This window comes from Ctenopharyngodon idella, chromosome 3 (assembly GCF_019924925.1).
Source record: "Ctenopharyngodon idella isolate HZGC_01 chromosome 3, HZGC01, whole genome shotgun sequence".
NCBI lineage: Eukaryota > Metazoa > Chordata > Actinopteri > Cypriniformes > Xenocyprididae > Ctenopharyngodon > Ctenopharyngodon idella.
Window position 1 is genome coordinate 32021208 of NC_067222.1, and position 18909 is coordinate 32040116.

The following is an 18909-nucleotide window of genomic DNA, read 5'->3' on the forward strand; positions in this document are numbered from 1 at the left end:
GTAGTTAGCTAAAAACAAAAAGCTGTTAAAAGCTTGTAGTGCAGCTAGCTACTTCATAAAGAGGTAGACTATAGTTTAAATACTTTAAATTATGGTTAGCTTAGTCTCAAAGTAACTTTCCCAACATTGCGTCATAACAATGAGGCTACAAATTTCACTGGGGAATCTGCTATCTCTGGACTGAGGCCACTTCTTAAACTAAAGCAATTTGCACAAGCCTCTAATCTGGGATGAAGCACCGCTAACTGCTAAACACAGAGGAACCACACAGTAACCTGCCATGTCTGACACCCTAGGCTGGAATTAGTCCAGGCCGGGTCTTATGAGCAAGAGCTTTATGATCAAAGGAACGTGCGTGAAGATGAGCAGGTACAGCCTGCGGAGCAGATTCCAGAGCTTGGCTCACCTGACTTGCGCTACCAGTACGCATCTGCCTGCGTTCTTTCGCTCCGCGTTCTACCAAACTGTTTGACATTCAGGCAGGACCGTTATGAAGACAGACAGCTCTATTATAAGCCATTATGTGCTTCTTCCACCATCCCTTTATTCAACTATTATTACTATGGTGGTCCTTTTACTCAGAAAGTGATGGACCACACTTCAAAACACACACTCAAGCACAGCACATTTTAAAAGGGGCAGTTTGTAAAAGGAGATTGAGCTAGTGTGAATATACACACACACGGCAGGCAAAAAGACAAGATGGCGGTAGGCTGCACTGCCTGAGGGAGGCTATAAATACTGACCCAGTCAGAGAACATTTCTGTCTCTCCACACACACACACACACACACACACACACACCACCACCACCACCACCACCACCTTCTTCAGCGGTTCAAACACACACTTGCTCCGACCACCAAAGCCTTTTCAACAATGCGAGAAATTCAACAGCAGCAGCATGTCTCAAACAGTGTCCTAACCAGGCACAACACCATAAAACAACAGCAATATGCGAAAAAAAAATTTCTTCTGTGTTGACATGTATGCGACAAGCCACACAGCATTTTGTCGAATGCTTGCTTTCCATTTCTGTGTTGTTGCACTGGGTAGCCCCACCCATAGTGAAATCTCATTGGTCTAAAATCCAGTAAAACCTTCAGTACTTTTTGGACAGTGCCGGATTCATTTACCCAGCCACAACTTCCATCCTGACATTTGCAAGAAAAGATGTGAACATGAAGAATTATATTTTGATGAAAAAAATGAAACAAAACGTAAATTTGTCAGATTGGCCATTTGTTTAGAGGCTCTTTGTTACCCTCCTTGTAGTAAGTGTTAAGTCTGCGACCTTTGGTACTGTCCTTTTAAGGTAGCCATTTATAACTAGCCTGGTTTAGAGCATGTCCATCAAATGCCAGATGTGTTTTTAGCTGTTTAGATGCTAATCACATCCACTGGTGTGAATGTTAAGATAGTTATTGTTATTCAACCCTCTATGCACACCTTGGCAATAGAATCGCCATTGGCTAGTACATTTTTAGTCACTTTTGATACAAAAAGAGCAATTGTAAAAATTCAGGAAATTGTGCTATACATTCTCACACACAAATACATGTAACAGTGCTTACAAGAAAGACTCAAAGGCAAGAAAGCAGGCCAGCATCAGCATATCGAAGTGGATTTGCATCACCATTTGTGGGATGTTATAAAAATAGTTACCAATGTAAAAGTGCACCAATTGAACCACAGTGTGTTTGGTTCTCTATGCAAATCAAATGCGCTTCTTTTGAGTAGAGCAGGTGTTAAAAATATATCCTGTAGTTTTTGGTATGGTAGTTAGGGGCAGTTCTTCAGGGGTCTGTTACCTACGTCAGGCTGAATAGCTCACACAGGTTGTTTGTCAGTTAACACCTGCTCTACTTTAAAGACCTGCTCATTACAGCGCCTTCCAATGCCATATTTGCCAATTTAGGCCATTGTTAATTACTGCTAATGACTCAGTCTGGCTGTTCGTCCTTGAGTTCTTCTGTTTGTAAGGAGGATTTTGATCCCCTGAGACCTTGGCATCCGCTGTATGAGCACTGAGAGTACAAGCTGCTGCTCCATGAGTCCTTACCCAGACAGCCTATCTGAGAGGGCAGCCGCTACCCACTGTGTGCATGCAGGGCAGCGAGCAGAAGGATGACTCATGGCCTAGTGGAGCATAGTTTTTTGGATGTTTTTTTTTTTTTTTTTAAACTCTGAACATTTACTTTGTTGTTACTAAAACGTCTCTTGGCAGTAACACAGGCACCAAATCAAGTGTCCCTCTTCCCCTCGACAGGGTGCTGGTATCCAATCTGAAACTAATAATCTCCTTTAAATTCTCCTTTAAATGCTGTCAAATTTGTATATTTGAACCTCATCTTCATGACATGTAGTTTTCTGTGTTTTGCTTTGAATCCTTCACGTTTGGCTTCCTATAGGAAGAGTTTGTGAATATGTTTGTTGTCTTGTGCATTCAGATCATGAAAAATGTGCTGAGCACATTGAAGTCCTGTAAAATGTGTGCCGTGCCAACTTTTGTCACTGTCAAAGTCTCTTCTTTGTAATGGCAGACACAGTATGAATTTCATTTAGAAACTCTGCCAACTCAGTGTTTCTCTGAGGAGCAGCAGGCTCTCAAAAGAAGCGCATTTGATTTGCATAGAGATCCAAACACACAGTGGTTCAATTGGTGCACTTTTACATTGGTAACTGTTTTTAATAACATCCCACAAATGGTGATGCAAATCCAAATCGATATGCTGATGCTGGCCTGCTTTCTTGCCTTTGAGTCTTTCTTGTAAGCACTGTTACATGTATTGTGTGTGAGAATGTATAGCACAATTTACTGAATTTTTACAAATGCTTTTTGTATCAAAAGTGACTAAAAATTGACTAGCCAAAGGCGATTCTATTGCCAATGTGTGCATAGAGGGTTGAATAACAATAACTATCTAAACATCCACACCAACAGACGATAATGTCCTGTTCATTAGTGTGTGCTGCAGTTACATCATCTGTCCCTTTAAATGCTCACGCTCTTTAAAGTCAGGTGGTTTCTGATTGGCTGTTAATGTTTTATAATTCAACAGCAGGGGAAAAAAATCATTCTGAAAGTGATTCTAACAATATTGTTCCTCTGTGTCATTATTGTTATTAAAACTTTATAGTTACAGTTACTGTGAAAGGGCCTTAAAGGATTAGTCCACTTTCAATTTAAAATTTCCTGATAATTTACTCACCCCCATGTCATCCAAGATGTCCATGTCCTTCTTTCTTCAGTTGAAAAGAAATTAAGGTTTTTAATGAAAACATTCTAGGATTAGTCTCCTTATAGTGGACTTCAGTTGGCTCCAAATGGTTGAAGGTCAAAATTACAGTTTCAGTGCAGCTTAAAAGGGCTTTAAACGATACCAGACGAGGAATAAGGGTCTTATCTAGAGAAACGATCTGTCATTTTCTAAAAAAAAAAAAAAAAAAAAAAAAAAAAAATTAAAATGTATATGCTTTATAAACACAAATGATCGCCTTGCAAGTGCCTCCGCCAGACTGCCTTCCGTATTCTTCAAAAAGCTTACACTGTATGTCCTACGCCTTCCCTATTCAACTTACGGAAAAAATGGAACTGGCGCTGCATTCGTTCCGTAAGTAGAATAGGGAAGGCGTAAGACATACAATGTAAGCTTTTTGAAGTATACGGAAGTGCGGTCTGTGTTTATAAAGCATATACTATATTTTTAATTTTTTTTAGAAAATGACCGATCGTTTCGCTAGATAAGACCCTTATTCCTCGTCTGGTATCGTTTAAAGCCCTTTGAAGCTGCACTGAAACTGTAATTTTGACCTTCAACCGTTTGGGGCCAATTAAAGACCACTATAAGGAGAAAAAATCCTGGAATGTTTTCATCAAAATCCTTCATTTCTTTTTGACTGAAGAAAGAAGGACATGAACAACTTGGATGAAATGGGGGTGAGTAAATTATCAGGAAATTTTAATTTGCAAATGGACTAATCCTTTAAGTTGAGCAGGGCTGTCTGAAATACAGTTTCTGATCAAGCTTTCCTCATGTTTAGAAGCAAAACAATCTGAAATCAATGACACTACAATAAAATACAGCAGCGGTCTCAGTGAAATGCTGAAAAGAATAATTGACAAAATTATATTTATTTGGCTCTCAATAACTACAGCATATATTTTAACAGTTTATGAGTTCCCTGCGAATAGGACCCATGACCTAGGTGTTTCTACTAGTTGAGGTACAATTCGTAGAAAATTTGATTCTAATGGTCCAACCAAAAGTAAATATTTTTTATGGATATATTACTCTACAGAAAAAGTATAATATACACTTGTGATTGAGAATATGCTGTTTAGTATCTTTCAAGATTTGTTGACCCAAACAGTACAAAATACAGCAACTAGTCCTTCCTTTAGAAACTGAACAGGACCCACTCAAATCACACTGGTGTGCTGCACAGGTCCTAAAAAGTGAAGCAAATGAATTTAGATCGCCCCCTGGTGGCTGGCTGCAGTATAAGTCATAGACCCTGCCCTCTCCATGTAATCGAATAAGACACGACTCAAAAGCCAAACTAAAAAAAAAAAAATATCCAATTATACGTCAAATAATTTTTTCTCCAAAGATGGTTTCTGTCATTTTAGGTAGTTGCTATAAAAAAGGGGGTGTAACGTCATGATTGACAGCTGTGCTTGCGATTGAGTCTGCGGCGCAAGAGTATAGGCGGGACCTTGATACAGCGGCTCCACCTAAGGATCACTACTGAGCAGATGGCTCCAAATGACATAATTGCCAACAACCCTTTTTGTGATATTCTGGCTTAATTTTTCTACAGTGGAAGGAAGTGGAGACCATCTTTTTTTACAGTATATGATTTGGTACTAGAGCTGGATGTGGCCAACTACCTCACAATACGATACACATGTAATGATTGCAATGCATCTCAATATCATTATTGAATTTGAACTGAAACTGACCTTTGAAGCAGGCTCAGAGTTTATGCACAGATAATTAAACAAAAAATATTGATACCAGGATCAAAATAATCCATGCAATATCATGGGGAAAAGTATATGATTGTATTGGCACAGTCTAACTGGAACTACTGATTGCAATTACTGCTAACAATTTTACACACAATATGCATACACAGTTAAATGGGTCATAGACGTTCTTTCTGGGGTTGACACTATGTTAAAGGCAACTGGACCAAAAGTATACAATAAGTGAGCAAGACAGAAAGTACCTGTGGCTGAAGTGGAAAAAAGTGCCTGTACCGAAACAAGAGCAGAAACAACTGAGTAATCTGGTTTAGCACATTAACAATCAGCAGCAAATCTGATTAGTCAGTGAGGTTTGTGTCTATGTGTGTGCATATGGAAATGAACTTTAAGAGAATGAGTTAGAAAGTGAAAGGGAAAGAAAGAGATTTGGAGGAAAAAAGGAGAGGTGAAAGGGGGGATGGTTGTTTTTTCAGTTGCCTGAAAATCTTCTGAGGCCTTTGAGCTTCTCTGCGGCCAAAACCAAAAGACTTGAGCTGACAGGAAACTTAAGCAGGTTCTCACTCTTTCTTTCACACAGTTCTACTGCTCCCTTCCTCCACTGACACAGACACCCACAGCGTTTTCCAACTTTTTTTTCTGTTCTTTTTCTCTCTCTCTCTCTCTTCATTCCACAAAAACACTGTCGGTTTGGCAAAAGCGCTTCCCTGTGAATCTGTCCAGGTTTTGTGTGTGTGTGTGTGTGTGTGTGTGTGTGTGTGTGTGTGTGTGTGTGTGTGTGTGTGTGTGTGTGTGTGTGTGTGTGTGTGTGTGTGTATGTGTGTGTATATGCCCCTCCTGGGCCTCTCTTGAAAAGAGAAAGATGGCCTTGCGGTCGTCACTGCTCACTCAGTACCAGAGCACAGCGCTGCTTCCTCCAGGAGTCTCTTTAGAGATTCATGCCTCAGAGCTCACCTTCACCTTTCTCTAATGATACAAAAGATCTTTAGGCGACATCATGCTGAATTTAAAATGTCCTTTCAGCAATCACAGAATATCCAGTGAATTTTTGTGGTCAGAGTGGTCAAATAGTAGGTGATAAGTCAGGTCAACTCCTTTTTTTCTTTTTATTTAGCTTTAATATTTATAGTGGCAGGGTTTTAAAGGGGACAACTTATAAGAGAACATTTTAGCATGCTGAAAGACTAACAGAAGTCCTGTCGAGCCATCAAACTTCAGATTTCAAGACATTAATTGTCAGTCTTTAAATTACTTGCTGTTATTTATGCGTAGGTCTCTGTTTTTATAATGACTGGCGATTTTGTGCACTAAAGGTTACATAATTTAATAATTTTGTTTGATGAATACCTGTCAGTTACCCCACTGAAGAACTGCAATTAGCATCTAAACATTGTTAAAAACACATCTGGCATTTGATGGACATGCCCTAAACCATCCTAGTTATAAATGGCTACCTTAAAAGGGACAGTACACCCCACCAAAATAAGAAAACTCTGTAAACATTTACTCACTCTCATGTAGTTTCAAACCTGTAATTCTTTCTTATGTGGAACATAATAGAAAATATTTTGAAGAATGTTGGTAATAGGGCTGCACAATATATCGTTTTAGCACTGATATCCGCGATAGTCACATTGCAGGATGTGCGATGCAAAGTATACGGATCGTTAATTCGTACGGACCAGACACGGTTCAAAACGCACGTGATTCTCGGATTAATTGAAAAGTTTGACCATCATACAATAAAAGTTTATCATTTGAACGTGTTTTAGGTTCTTTCAGTTTAAACATTCAAGCTACTTAAACTATTTGAAGATGCAAAAGAGAACTCAATTCTAAACGTGCGACTGTTTTATGTGCGTGCGCACACACAGATGCACATGAACACCGAATGCCGTTCTCTTCCGCATCTATTTGTGCCTGAACTGACACATATTTGCAAAGAAATTGTCAAAATGCACATAAAACATTGTCCTCAAATACAGTTGCTTATGGCTTAGGTGAACTAAACAATTGAGGAAGAAATACAGTATTACAGTAACAGTATTTTGGATCCGCGCATTCGGTCTTAAAGTGACAGTAGCCTAATATTCCCACTGAATGTTAATCAAACAACACAAGACAGAGAAAAATAATTTTTTATAGTTTTACCACAGAATAATTGTTTAATTTATATAGGGAAGACTATGCAGTGTTATTTTACATTTGATTATTCAATTTCTGTACCTGAATACTGTACTGAATACTCTTACCTGAAAAATATAAAGCACTATTTATTTTATTTGTATCTTTGTTCTATAATATTTATCTATCCTTGTAATTTGTTCATTATTTTCTATGCGTATTCACTCACCTACAAAATAGCCACAAATCATCCTAGAATGATAAACTCTTTCCGAATAGAGCTATTCAAGTCATCTGGTGAATTTTTTTCATATCTCAATATATATCGCAGAAAAACAATATAATCACAATGTCAGTTTTTTCCAATATCATGCAGCCCTAGATGGTAACCAAACAGTTTTGGAACAACTCCATAAGTAACTAAATGACAGAATTTTCATTTTGGGGTGAACTATCCCTTTAAGACCAACTAGTTGTTCAAACAACCCACTAAATTGTGCATTTTTGCAACATCCTTACAATAAACATACAACTTCATAAACAAAACCCGAATTACAAGAAACATCAAACAGATTTATCGAACTATAAAAGATCTGTCACACAGACAGTATCTTGGGTAAAGTATTTAAGACTTAGGCACTAAAAGGTCAACTTCGATCCAGGAGGGTTATGCTACCTTCGACAAACCCTTTTCCAAAAACAAGCACTTTGGTCCATTTTACTTTACACAGAAGAAATCTAACACACATGTCGAGCCACCCAGAAACAGGTCAGCCAAATTCAAGAAGATCTAACAGGCGGAAGGAACAGACATATCCTTATCAGCAGCAGATAATGTGTGTCCTTAGGTACCATGGCTCAAGAGGGGATAAAGAAAGATGTGAAACAAAGCAAAACCAGATTAGATCTAATTAGCAAAGCTCCACGAATGCCCCTAGTGCACTCAGATTAAAGAAACAAGAGATCCTGAACATTGACTCACACAGTGATAGAGATTCAGGGGATGAAAGCGCGAAAGAAAGAGCTTTGCAACTCAATTCTCCAGAATATTTTGCAATTGAAGTTCCCTGTGTGCACTAAACCAGCACTCCCTCCTGCGTTAAGTCTGATGTTTGAGAGTTACAGCATTAGCAGATGCTCTAATGAGATTTATGACTGTCTATCCCTCACATGACATAAGCCCCTCTCCCATCTGCCCCATGACAACCCTCAAAAAGCCTTTTCTGTCGTCTAAAATTTACTGCCTCATACCTCACCCCTCTCAATGAAGGCGGCGTAACCTATGGGGTGAGGAGACCAGAACCAAACACGTCAGCACATACCTTCCTCTCCTGCTCCCCTTGTCTCCCTTCCAGTGCTGTCACTCTCACTTCTCCTGTCACTCTAAGATCTGCTGCTAACACTGATTTAAACAGGACCTACTAACAATCAGACTAACAGAGAACAGATACTTTTAAATGAATGGGTGTTTCTTCAACTACAAGCACTAGTTGAATTTTTTTCAGCTTGTTTCTTTTTGTAAAATTGTTCTCCATTTAAGTGGCTACTTTGCAAACACCATTTATGTACTGTACAGATTCTATTGTTTTATACTTGTCCCAGTCACAGATTTAAAAATATGAAAATTCATAATTTTATTGCATTTTTACAACTATGATAATCTACAAATAGAGCAAAATACACATTCTAATATTTACTGTGTGAAAATTATGCAAATCTTTACACAAACTACAACAGCTCTTCAGTTGTCATGTACATTAAAACAACACTAAAATCAATAAAAAGTTTTAAAACAAAAATATAAAAAAAATATATAATTTAATTATGTGTATTTAGGACCAATCAAATGTTAGCTATGAAATTAGTCTTAGCAAGACAAAAAAGTCGGCCATTCTAAATTGCGATTTTCATTTAAAATATTTTAAATGTCATTTCCACCACAGAATTCAATCAAACAGAATACATTATTTGAGGTATGATGGCAATGACAAAAAGAACAGCATTCTCCTGATGTATATGTTCACTGTTGAAGACAATTAGTAGACCAATCAAACTAGTGAGAGTGTGAACTCAAAGTCCACAGTGCCAAAAGTGACCATAGTTGAAGAAACGCTTTTTAAAATCGTATGATGCTGCCAGTTTACAATATTGCCAGATTTACATATTAAGAAATATAATCCTGATCATACTTCTGAGCCGCTCAATAACATTCAAATTTCGAACGTTCATATGCTTCATAAGTTGCCACTCTAGAGGTGTTTGAGGAGATATATGTGGTATGAACATATCTGTATGGAGAAGATCCTTAAAAAAGAAACACATTTTAACTTCATGCTTTAGTGCAGCACTGCAAAGAGAATCATAACTGACCTTTGGTTTTCTGTTCAGCAGCCTGTAAAGGAAGAACAAAGGTAGACTGAGAGATGCACACTTTCACAGGTCTAGTGTACAAAAGCTTTATAACAAAGAATGTGTCACTTCTGGAACAAAAAAAAAAAAAACTGTAAAAATGACTAGTGGACCATAAATCTTGGAACACATAAGATGTTCAGTATTTAGCTAAATAGAGATCAAGCTGGATGTGCTAAATCAGTCAAAAGAGCACCAGAATGTGACCTGTGTAACATCAGTGAATGTTACATTAGTATACACAAGACGGGAACACTGACTTTGTAACTTCATGATGATGTCTAAGAAGTGAGCACCATAACAACTGTGTTTGAACAGTTTCACAGGCAGACATCAAACAGGTTGCCAGGTCTTCTGTTTGGTACCTGTGCTTCACATTGGTAAAGATGTCTCAGAAGCTTATGACAGACTAAGGTGTCCGTTAAGCAGCTTTTATAAGGAGGACGCAAGCAAAAGATTCTACGTGAAAGCTTGTAGGTCATAGGAAAGAAGCCCTCACCTTTTTCTGAGCAGCTTCCTTCTTTTTCTTTTCCTCTTGCTTTTTCTTTTTCTTTTCTTCCATCAAATGGTTCTCCTCTTGTGTGACGTGTTTTGTCCCAAGGCTGTGAAAAAGATCAGTTTTGAGTTACTTTGGTCCCAGTCTTTAAAACAAATAATATGTTGTATTTTAAACTCTAATAGATCATTTTAAGACAAAAAAGATGTTTAAATATATATTTTTTTTTCTAATGGCTTATTCATACATCACATCATATACCCATAAAACCAAGGGCAGTACTAATTGGAATATGACCTAAAATCTAAAAGAACCTAAGTATGCATATTTATTTACTTTATACAGCAGCTGATTAAAAAAAAAGACAGAACAAACAATATATTCTATGTTTGTTGATGAAAAGAAGGGAACCCACACATGTAATCAACTTGGTGTGGCTTTTCACAGTAAAACAAAGTCTGGTTTACCATCAATAATAGACTGAGCCACAAAAGCTAAAACACTTAAACAAAAGACACGCTCTCCTTTAGTACTGAGAAAAACACCAACAGCGCAAAATAGAAAAAGTTCTCTGACCAGCATATTCATTAGATAATACAGACCAACCTGACTGAAGAAGACAAACAAATCAAAAATCACTGATTCAAACTAGACTTGAAAAAAGTAAATGAACAAGTTCTAGTTAAAAAAAACAAACAAACAAACAAACAAACAAACAAAAACATCTGTGAACCAAGTTCAGTGGTATAAGAGCTGGTCTGAATCTTTGTGCTTATGATAACAATAGTCAGAAAGGAATGTCAACAAGAAATTCACAGGGAAAAAGGATGTACTTGGGATTCAGAGGAACATTTCTTTTAGGAATAAAGACAGACTTTGAACTTTGTTCATTTTATACCGCCTGTTTTCAGTAAACTCTGCCTGAGTGAATGAATCAGAGATAAACAAATGTGACATAAACCAGATGCACCAAACCAAGATTGATGGAAGCGTATGAATGCTTGTCTTCTCTAATAATCACTAAATAAATATTTTAAACTAGAGATGCACGATATATTGGCACCACACCGGTGGTTGCCAGATACTGACTGATACACCACTGTTCAAGCGTCGTGATTTTTTAAAATATTTTTGAAAGAAGTCTCTTATGTTCACCAAGGCTGGATTTATTTGATCAAAATACAGTAAGAGTAATATTGTGAAATATTATTACAATTTAAAATAACAGATTTTTATTTGAATGATGTAATTTATTCCTGTGATTAGGGTTGGGTATCATTTGAATTTTAACGATTCTGATTCTTATCGATTCCTAATTTCAATTCCAGGTAAAAAAAAAAAAAAACCTTAGATATCATTCACATTTATTCTAAGTCTTATTGCAAAACATTTTATTGTAGCTGAATACCATGAACAAAAATCAACAAGCTAAAGAACACTTACACAAAGAGCTTTTGCCTATGGTTTAAAAATATACCATAGCAAAAACTAGCCTAACTAATATAAATTTCAAGCATTATTAAAGACAAGTAAACACAAAAGTAAAAAAGAACAAATAAACAAATTAGCATCAAATGTAAAATAACTGCACTTTATAAATAAAATATACATTACAAATATAGTTACAAAAGTTATTCAGTCAAGAACAGCGACTGAAATTTCTCTGTCTTTTGCTGTTTGACGTTATTATAGAGACACCAGCAGGAATATTAGGCTGCTGTCACTTTAAGAACTGCACTGATCCAATATACTGTTATGCGTTTTCTGTCAACTGTTTACGTTCACTTAAGACATAACGACTGTGTTCTGACTGCATTTTGACATTTGTGTGTGTATTTGTCTGTTCAAGTGCAAAAAGGCGTGGAAGAGAACTCGCACTTTTCACTATGAGAGGTGGCTTTCTGTGCGCGTTTTGTCTGTGTGTGCAGCACAGAAAACAGCGCACAGATCTTCTTGTGCTTGAATGGTTTAAAGTCATTAAAATACACACAAAGGAATCGATAAGAGGAATCGAAATTTTAATTTGATAAAGTATACAATACCTGACCTCAAGAATCCGATTTCAGAATTGGAATTGATTTTCAATTCCCAACACTACCTGTGATGGCAAAGCTGAATTTTCAGAAGCCATTACTTCAATTTCAGTGTCACATGATTAGGCTTGCTGTGGTGGTCGGTGTTACCGGCTTTACACAACATTCAGTCGTACAAGATCACATTACTTGCCCACTGTGGCACCGCCCTCACTGCCATTTTGCTATTTTATCTAAATAAAAATCATTTAGATCAATTGGACAAAGGACACTATAATTATAAAACCGCAAGTGTCTTACATCGAAGTCAGATTTCACTTGTGATGAGAGTAGGGAAGGCAGGGTGACTGACAAGACGATTGCGGAGGATTCAAGCATTCATTTTGTTCAAAGAAAGGGAAAGATGTAAAGATCTAATGTTAAAGATCAAAGTGCAACAGATCCTGAGTGTCAATGACAAATATATTTTCTTGTCGCTGTGTGAATGCAAAAAATAAATAGATTATTTAGTTGCTTTATAAAAACGTAATTTTCCGTACTGCACATTGTAATTGTGTGATGCATAAATTCACTTGTAGCATTTGGAATCATCGATTTTTGAGATTTATTTTTAATTATTTATTTAAATATAATAGCATAGAATTTGATACTGGCTATTTATTGGTTATCTGCTAAAACATGAAAACAATTATCAGTCTAAATATCTTAAATGTCTAATGACCTTTGCTTTAGCATTACCTGTGTGTGAGATCATGGGAAAAATTAACGAGATAAACACACATCCCACAACAATAACTGCCTTCATTGTTGGTCTCTTCTGTATATAAGTGATGCGGTCCAAGTCACAGTCAGTATGAAGTACTGTAGGAAATAGTGGTAGGTGGAGGAAGGAGGGGAAATGAGCAAGTTGAAGAGACGGTGGAGATGCGGTGGTAGGGGGTGGGGGACTAGACGCTCTCTGGGCACAGAGCCAAAAAATGTCAGCGCTGCAAGACAAACAAGAGAGTCGAGAGCCCTCAGGAACCTGCTGGCTAGCAACAGCAGCCTACAGAAGAAGAAATCTGCAGCCTCTCCATCAGACACAATCAGGCATTAGAAACCCATAACTTCCGAGCCATTTGAGAAGACCAGACCTGACATGCCAGTAAACCCCTGGATAACACGAAAATCTCCTTTAGTCACCCAGCCACACTCAACAAATAACAGACAAAAGACAGGGTGAAAGAACCTTTAGAGTCTGATTTTATTTCCGCAGGCGACTATATGGTGGTGAAAAGTGCGGTGTGAAATCCTGTTTTATGAATTCCAGACCATGTGTAGACACCTTTTTTAATTCAGCAGAAGAAAAGTTCCTACCAGCCTGAATGCCAATGAAAAACAGTGAAAGGTGATTTTTCATACATTCAGTTCCTGGCGGGCAAACAGCCGCTAAAAATAGCTTTTTGGTGGATTGACTCGCAGTCATAGCAGTCCAGTGACTTTCATCTTCCTCCAAAGTCACTAATGAAAGCACTTTCACACAAGCTCTGCTGACAATTTATTGCCCTAATAGATCACACAAATGCCTTCTATAAAGACCCCTGTCATTATACTCAAATCACGTAGGTCTTTCAGCGATTGCACATTTGTCTCAATAAAATGCAAAACATCTAACAGTTCAGCACACTAATGGACTTAGCATAAGGGGAAACTCTTGTAACGGGGGACTAAATTGAGAGTGATCAGTTCTGAGGTTATTAGTGATGCATCAAGGGGGAAAAAAAGTTGTCAAATGAATTTTAGTGAGATTAGTACAAACCCTGTACTTAGCCATGGCCTTTCATTCTTCATTCTTTCAATTTCCAGAGAGCTTTACGCTGGACCTATGAAACCTTAAAGGGATAGTTCACCCAAAAATTTAAATTGTCATCATTTCTCTTGTCATTCCAAACACGTATGACTTACTTTCTTCTGTGGAACACAAAAAAGATAATGTGAAGATTGTATCAGTGTTTTTATCTATTCAATGAAAGTCAGTGGGGTCCAATGTTGCTTCGAATTTGTTCACAGTATCAATGGGTGAACTATCCCTTTAAGGCTTAAAGAGACCAGACATGCCCACAAATTGTCCACAATACATTCACTGACCATCTAATGCATGCTGCACACAATACTTGTAAAAATAATAAGCTTTAATCAGACTGAAGACTGCTACGCAACCTTTCAAAAAAGAAATGATTAATTATTTATCAAGAATGCATTATATTGATTAAAGGTGACAGTAAAGACTTATATAATTGTTTTTGTAATAATGTACAATTGATGAATAATGTACTATTCATCAAAAAAATCCTGAAAAAATGTATTATGGTTTGAACAAAAATATCAATAGCAGCACAGTTATCAACACTCATAATAATAAGAAATGTTTCTTGAGCCGCAAATCAGCATATTAGAATGATTTCTGAAGGATCACGTGACACTGAAGACTGATCTAATTCAGCTTTGACAACAAAGGAATGAATTACATTTTAAAATACATTAACATATCAAATACATGCCTCGGTGAGCCTAAGAGACTTCTTACAAAAAATTTAAAAATATATATAAAAGCACAAGATATTTAGAGTTTTGTTTAAGGCACTTTATAGTAAGCAAACTAGGTATCTAGCTTTGTTTGCTGCCTGTGAAATAATCAATATTAACTACTTTTGAGGAAACAAAAACATAGACAGAGAAGTCTAAACACATTTCAACAGTTCAGGGAGACTGTCATCATGGCTTATTCTGAATAAGATTTATCTGTGCCTTTCTATTATTGTGGTATTCATCCATTGCAGATTTACCCACCCCTAAACACCACAAACTGTGGCTCGCTTTACAAGTCGGTCAGAGAGCCTCTTCCTGTCTAAGTGGGCAGAATAAGCCACAAATATTCTAAACAACATAAAACGTGAATTTCAGATGAACTATCAAATAACTGTTACTTTCAGCACCTCACAATTGCTCTAGAACAGTGTACGAGTTATAGACTCCATTATAGACAGACTCCCAGCCATATGTGTTATTAAAATTTATGATATTAAGACATCCTGACAGGTTTGATGAACAGGAAGGACTATACTCCTTTACTGTAACTGAGGGCTGCCATTTTGCAGGCAAGCGAGCAGGTGAAATGTTGCATTCTACGAATAAAACGTGCCTTTCAAAAGGTTAATGAATTCAGATAACTGCTACAAGTGTGTCTCAGAGAGGCAAACTTGCCCTTGAAAGACTCATCGGAGCATCCCTTTGGCCTGCAGTTTTCAACCAATCAAAAAAAGAATGTAAAGCAAATGCCAAAAACACATCCTGAAGGTTCAAAAACTCAACTTCCTTTCATCAGACCTGCATGAATGGAGAAAACAGCATAGAATAAAGCATGCAAAACATAAAAGTATCTCTAGTACATTAATATCATCTATTATGATGAACAAGTCAGTGGGACAGTCACAATCTTCAGAGATCAGCATAAATCTCACTTTGGGAATGACAGCTGTTGGTTAGTGTCTTCTGTCCAAACAAATAAAATGACTGTGCTATTGATGAGCCAGGTTGATTCAAGGCATTGATGTCAAAGCTTGACAAGACACCAAAATCTGCACTGTGCAAAACATTAGCAAAAGACAGTAAATACCAAAAATCTAGAAAAACATTACAAAATGTTTCAAAGTGGCTCAGAAAGGAACGTGGGAATTAATGACATATTTGCTCAGCTATAAGCGTTACGAGTCTGACACCAGTGAGGAGCCTCTATTTTATATTAGAATACAGATGCTAAACTGATACATGTGCCAACAGCGCAAAGTGCCACATCACCAAGTGTAGAAAATAGCAACATAGTTTCAGGTGTAAAATGTGTATACCAGAAAATTAAACACGCGCACACACACAAAACAGAAAATTACAGTTGTTCGCAGGCAAAGAGATAAACACCTGCATGTAGCGCTAGCTTCACAGTAATTTGTTTGAAAAATAAAATGGCAATGATTTTACTTCAACAAAACTCTCTACTGTTTTAAATTTTATTTTTATTACAATTAGCATTAGTTATACTTTCATTCTGTTTTTGTAACATATCATGATTTTTGGCTTTTACAGAAACCGGTTAACCCCATCATTGATCTAACCATGGAAATGACAAGCAATCCATGGTTTTATCTGTGGTTACTATGGTCTTGTTCAAAATGCCACAGTTTCTATACAGGAACTAAGTTTCATAAGGGAATCAGACACCAGACTCAGCAACAATGATTCCACTTCAATAACCAAAAGCTACAAATGACCAAACATGAAGCCACATGGTGTAAATCCCAAGCCACAGTAATGCTGGTAAGGCTTTATAAGAACAAGCTGAGAGGGGCAATGTGACCTAAGCTTTATGGTAATCTGAGCATTAAGTGGCCTCTTTTTGTCTGACCCTTTTCACTCCTGGAGAACACACAGCCCTTTTCAAAAGGTCTGGCTCTGACAGGGGGACCCTGACCCTGTGAGGGGAGCTGAAACTCTCCCTGCCAAATTAGCAACTGCACCACCACAGGAACAGTCATGGGGACGTTTGACATTGGTGCTGTCCTCAGACGGTAAGCACGTTAGCGTTATCCTGCACAACCAAAAGCAGTATTCAATGCGCTTACGAAATTTTACCATGGTAACCATAGTGTCAGTCTAAATATCAGTTAACGCTACTACAACAAAACGATGGTAATTTGGTAGTACTGTCGTTAAAAAAAAGGGACAGAAAGATTCTGGCAGCTTACGATGTTTGAATGACATTTATAATGAATTTACTGATTTCAAAGTAGTAACAATAACTGACATTTTGACGGAAACAAATAGTTACTCTCAACTAAGGCAAACATGATTTTGCCAATAAAACCTCTAGTATTCTCCCCAGAAAAAAAACAGAAACCTAGAAGCTTCAACAGTATTTCGTTAAAAACTGAAACTGTTTCGTTTCACGAGGAATCTGAATCTTTCAGTCATGACCAGAGAGTGAATCAAACAGCTTCAACCAGAAATAATAGCAGCTCTTCGCGCGATATTTCTAATCCAAACTCCATGAAAACATAAACACCACCGCGCTTCTTTCTCTTTCGTTCATCGCCCAGGGTTAACGTCATTGCAGAAAGACTGTAACATGATTCTCCATAACAATATAATCTTAAAAAAAACTAGTGAGTTGCCTTCCTAGACAGCATTTTATCATCAAAACGACGTGACGGGACTCCCAGCAAATACTGGACACATGTATTTACACAACACACCATTCGAGCGCCAAACTCTGGTTTTAAGTAAACGCAAACGCAGCGGGCAAATCACAAAATTGGTCACATTACCAGACGTATGAATCTTAAATACGACTGGAATCCGACAGGAAAGGAGGCTTATCTCGCATCTGTTTAGAAAATGGGCCAATGTTGATGTTCGGGGGAGTAAACATTTGCACACGCAAGCTATTTCTAACCATCAAAACAGAAGACCGCACATGTTATTAAATAACCTTGTCGGCGAGCGTTGGGTTTTAGTGATTTCACTAATTCTGCGTCCCTCTCAATGTCACTGTCAGTCAGAAACAAAATAGCTCAGAAATCCCAAAAAATGACGCATTATCACTGTATACCAAAAATTATCACACCCCGCCCACCTAAATATTATACCCGATTTAAAAATGTCTCATCTTACCTTTATTTTGCACACGGAGCAACTGCGGTCTGCCGTTCAAATGTGATGCATGAGCTGCATGGTGAAGGAGGATGTTGTCGATACCCGTACTGACACAGATCAGATATTATTCAGTCGCAGTCGGGACACTCGCTCTTGCAGTGAGCTGCAATGGCGAGGCTGACTTTCCAGTTGAGGAATTCACCTCTCAATATGCAGTGGAATTTATCCAGATGCGGGGGGGGAAAAAAAACTCAAAAAATGCCAGTGCAAACAGTGAAAATTACATTAAACGACAATTTTCCACGTAAGCAAGAAAGCTTAAGGTTGATAATCTTCAACATTACGACGATTTTTAGGAGCAGCTACACACGCGCGCACCCACACAGACGCGCGCACACTGGCAGTTTGAGCTTCTGTATGCTTTTGGGTGTATATAAAGTGCGTAAAGGGAAATATTTCAGCATGCCTTCATTTCGCTAATACGTATGTAAACGAGTCCACACGAGTAAATGTCCCGATGCTCAGAAGGTAGGGAAATTCCAATGCATCCATTTAAAATGATACTGCACTGACGTGAAGCGTTCACTGGGTTTTCGTTTGTGGCGCTCCAGCAGCCATTTTGTTGAAACTGACAACAGCGGCTCAAGTCTCTGTAGAGTAAAACAGGAAGTGCCCCCATTCCCCAGCGGCACGCCACGTGACTTCAACTAACAAACAATCCAACCCCTATGTTAAAATATCGCTCTACCTTTATTGTTGCTATGACAACGAGGGTCGAGGAACTACCTCCCTCCCCCAACAACACAGACTGACGGACCGCCAGCCATCTCTCGAGTCTCTCTCATTTGATTAATCATTAATCGGGCTTTCTCAGCAATACTTAAAATATATATATAAAACCATGGTTGTTCTAGAGAGCTCTTGCATCCATTTTAGTTACGAGGTTTAACGTACCGCATCAAATATGTTTTTTAGACATCGTTCCACTGGCAGAGGGCGCAATTTCAACAAACCACCACTTGAAAAATCATCTCTTAATGATGAATACTTGTTAACTGAAAACTACAAACAAATTAAAAGGCAAGCATTCAGTGTATTCCCAATTTATTTTTCCCTCACTGACAGAGAATGTGGTATATACTTAAAGTTTTGTTCAGTCATTCCTGTTTTTTG

The 18909-nt window shown here is 37.7% G+C and overlaps 1 protein-coding gene across 7 annotated transcripts in view; it reads right to left on the bottom strand.

The window, feature by feature from the left end:
* The window catches only part of tnrc6c1 (trinucleotide repeat containing adaptor 6C1), a 58793-nt gene extending 40360 nt beyond the window's left edge, over positions 1-18433 (bottom strand). For 3 of the 7 annotated variants that reach the window (XM_051885387.1, XM_051885382.1, XM_051885367.1), the window contains exons 1-3: positions 17755-18433; positions 10022-10124; positions 9484-9505 (exon numbers count right to left, since the gene is read on the bottom strand). In XM_051885387.1, the coding sequence (XP_051741347.1) occupies positions 9484-9505; positions 10022-10084 (85 nt within the window). In that variant the 5' untranslated portion in view covers positions 10085-10124; positions 17755-18433. Of the gene's footprint in view, positions 1-9483; positions 9506-10021; positions 10125-17408; positions 17463-17754 lie in introns of those variants that run through there. The other 4 variants (XM_051885385.1, XM_051885386.1, XM_051885376.1 and 1 more) reach the window with 4 other exon arrangements.
* Between the last annotated feature and the right edge of the window lie 476 nt (positions 18434-18909).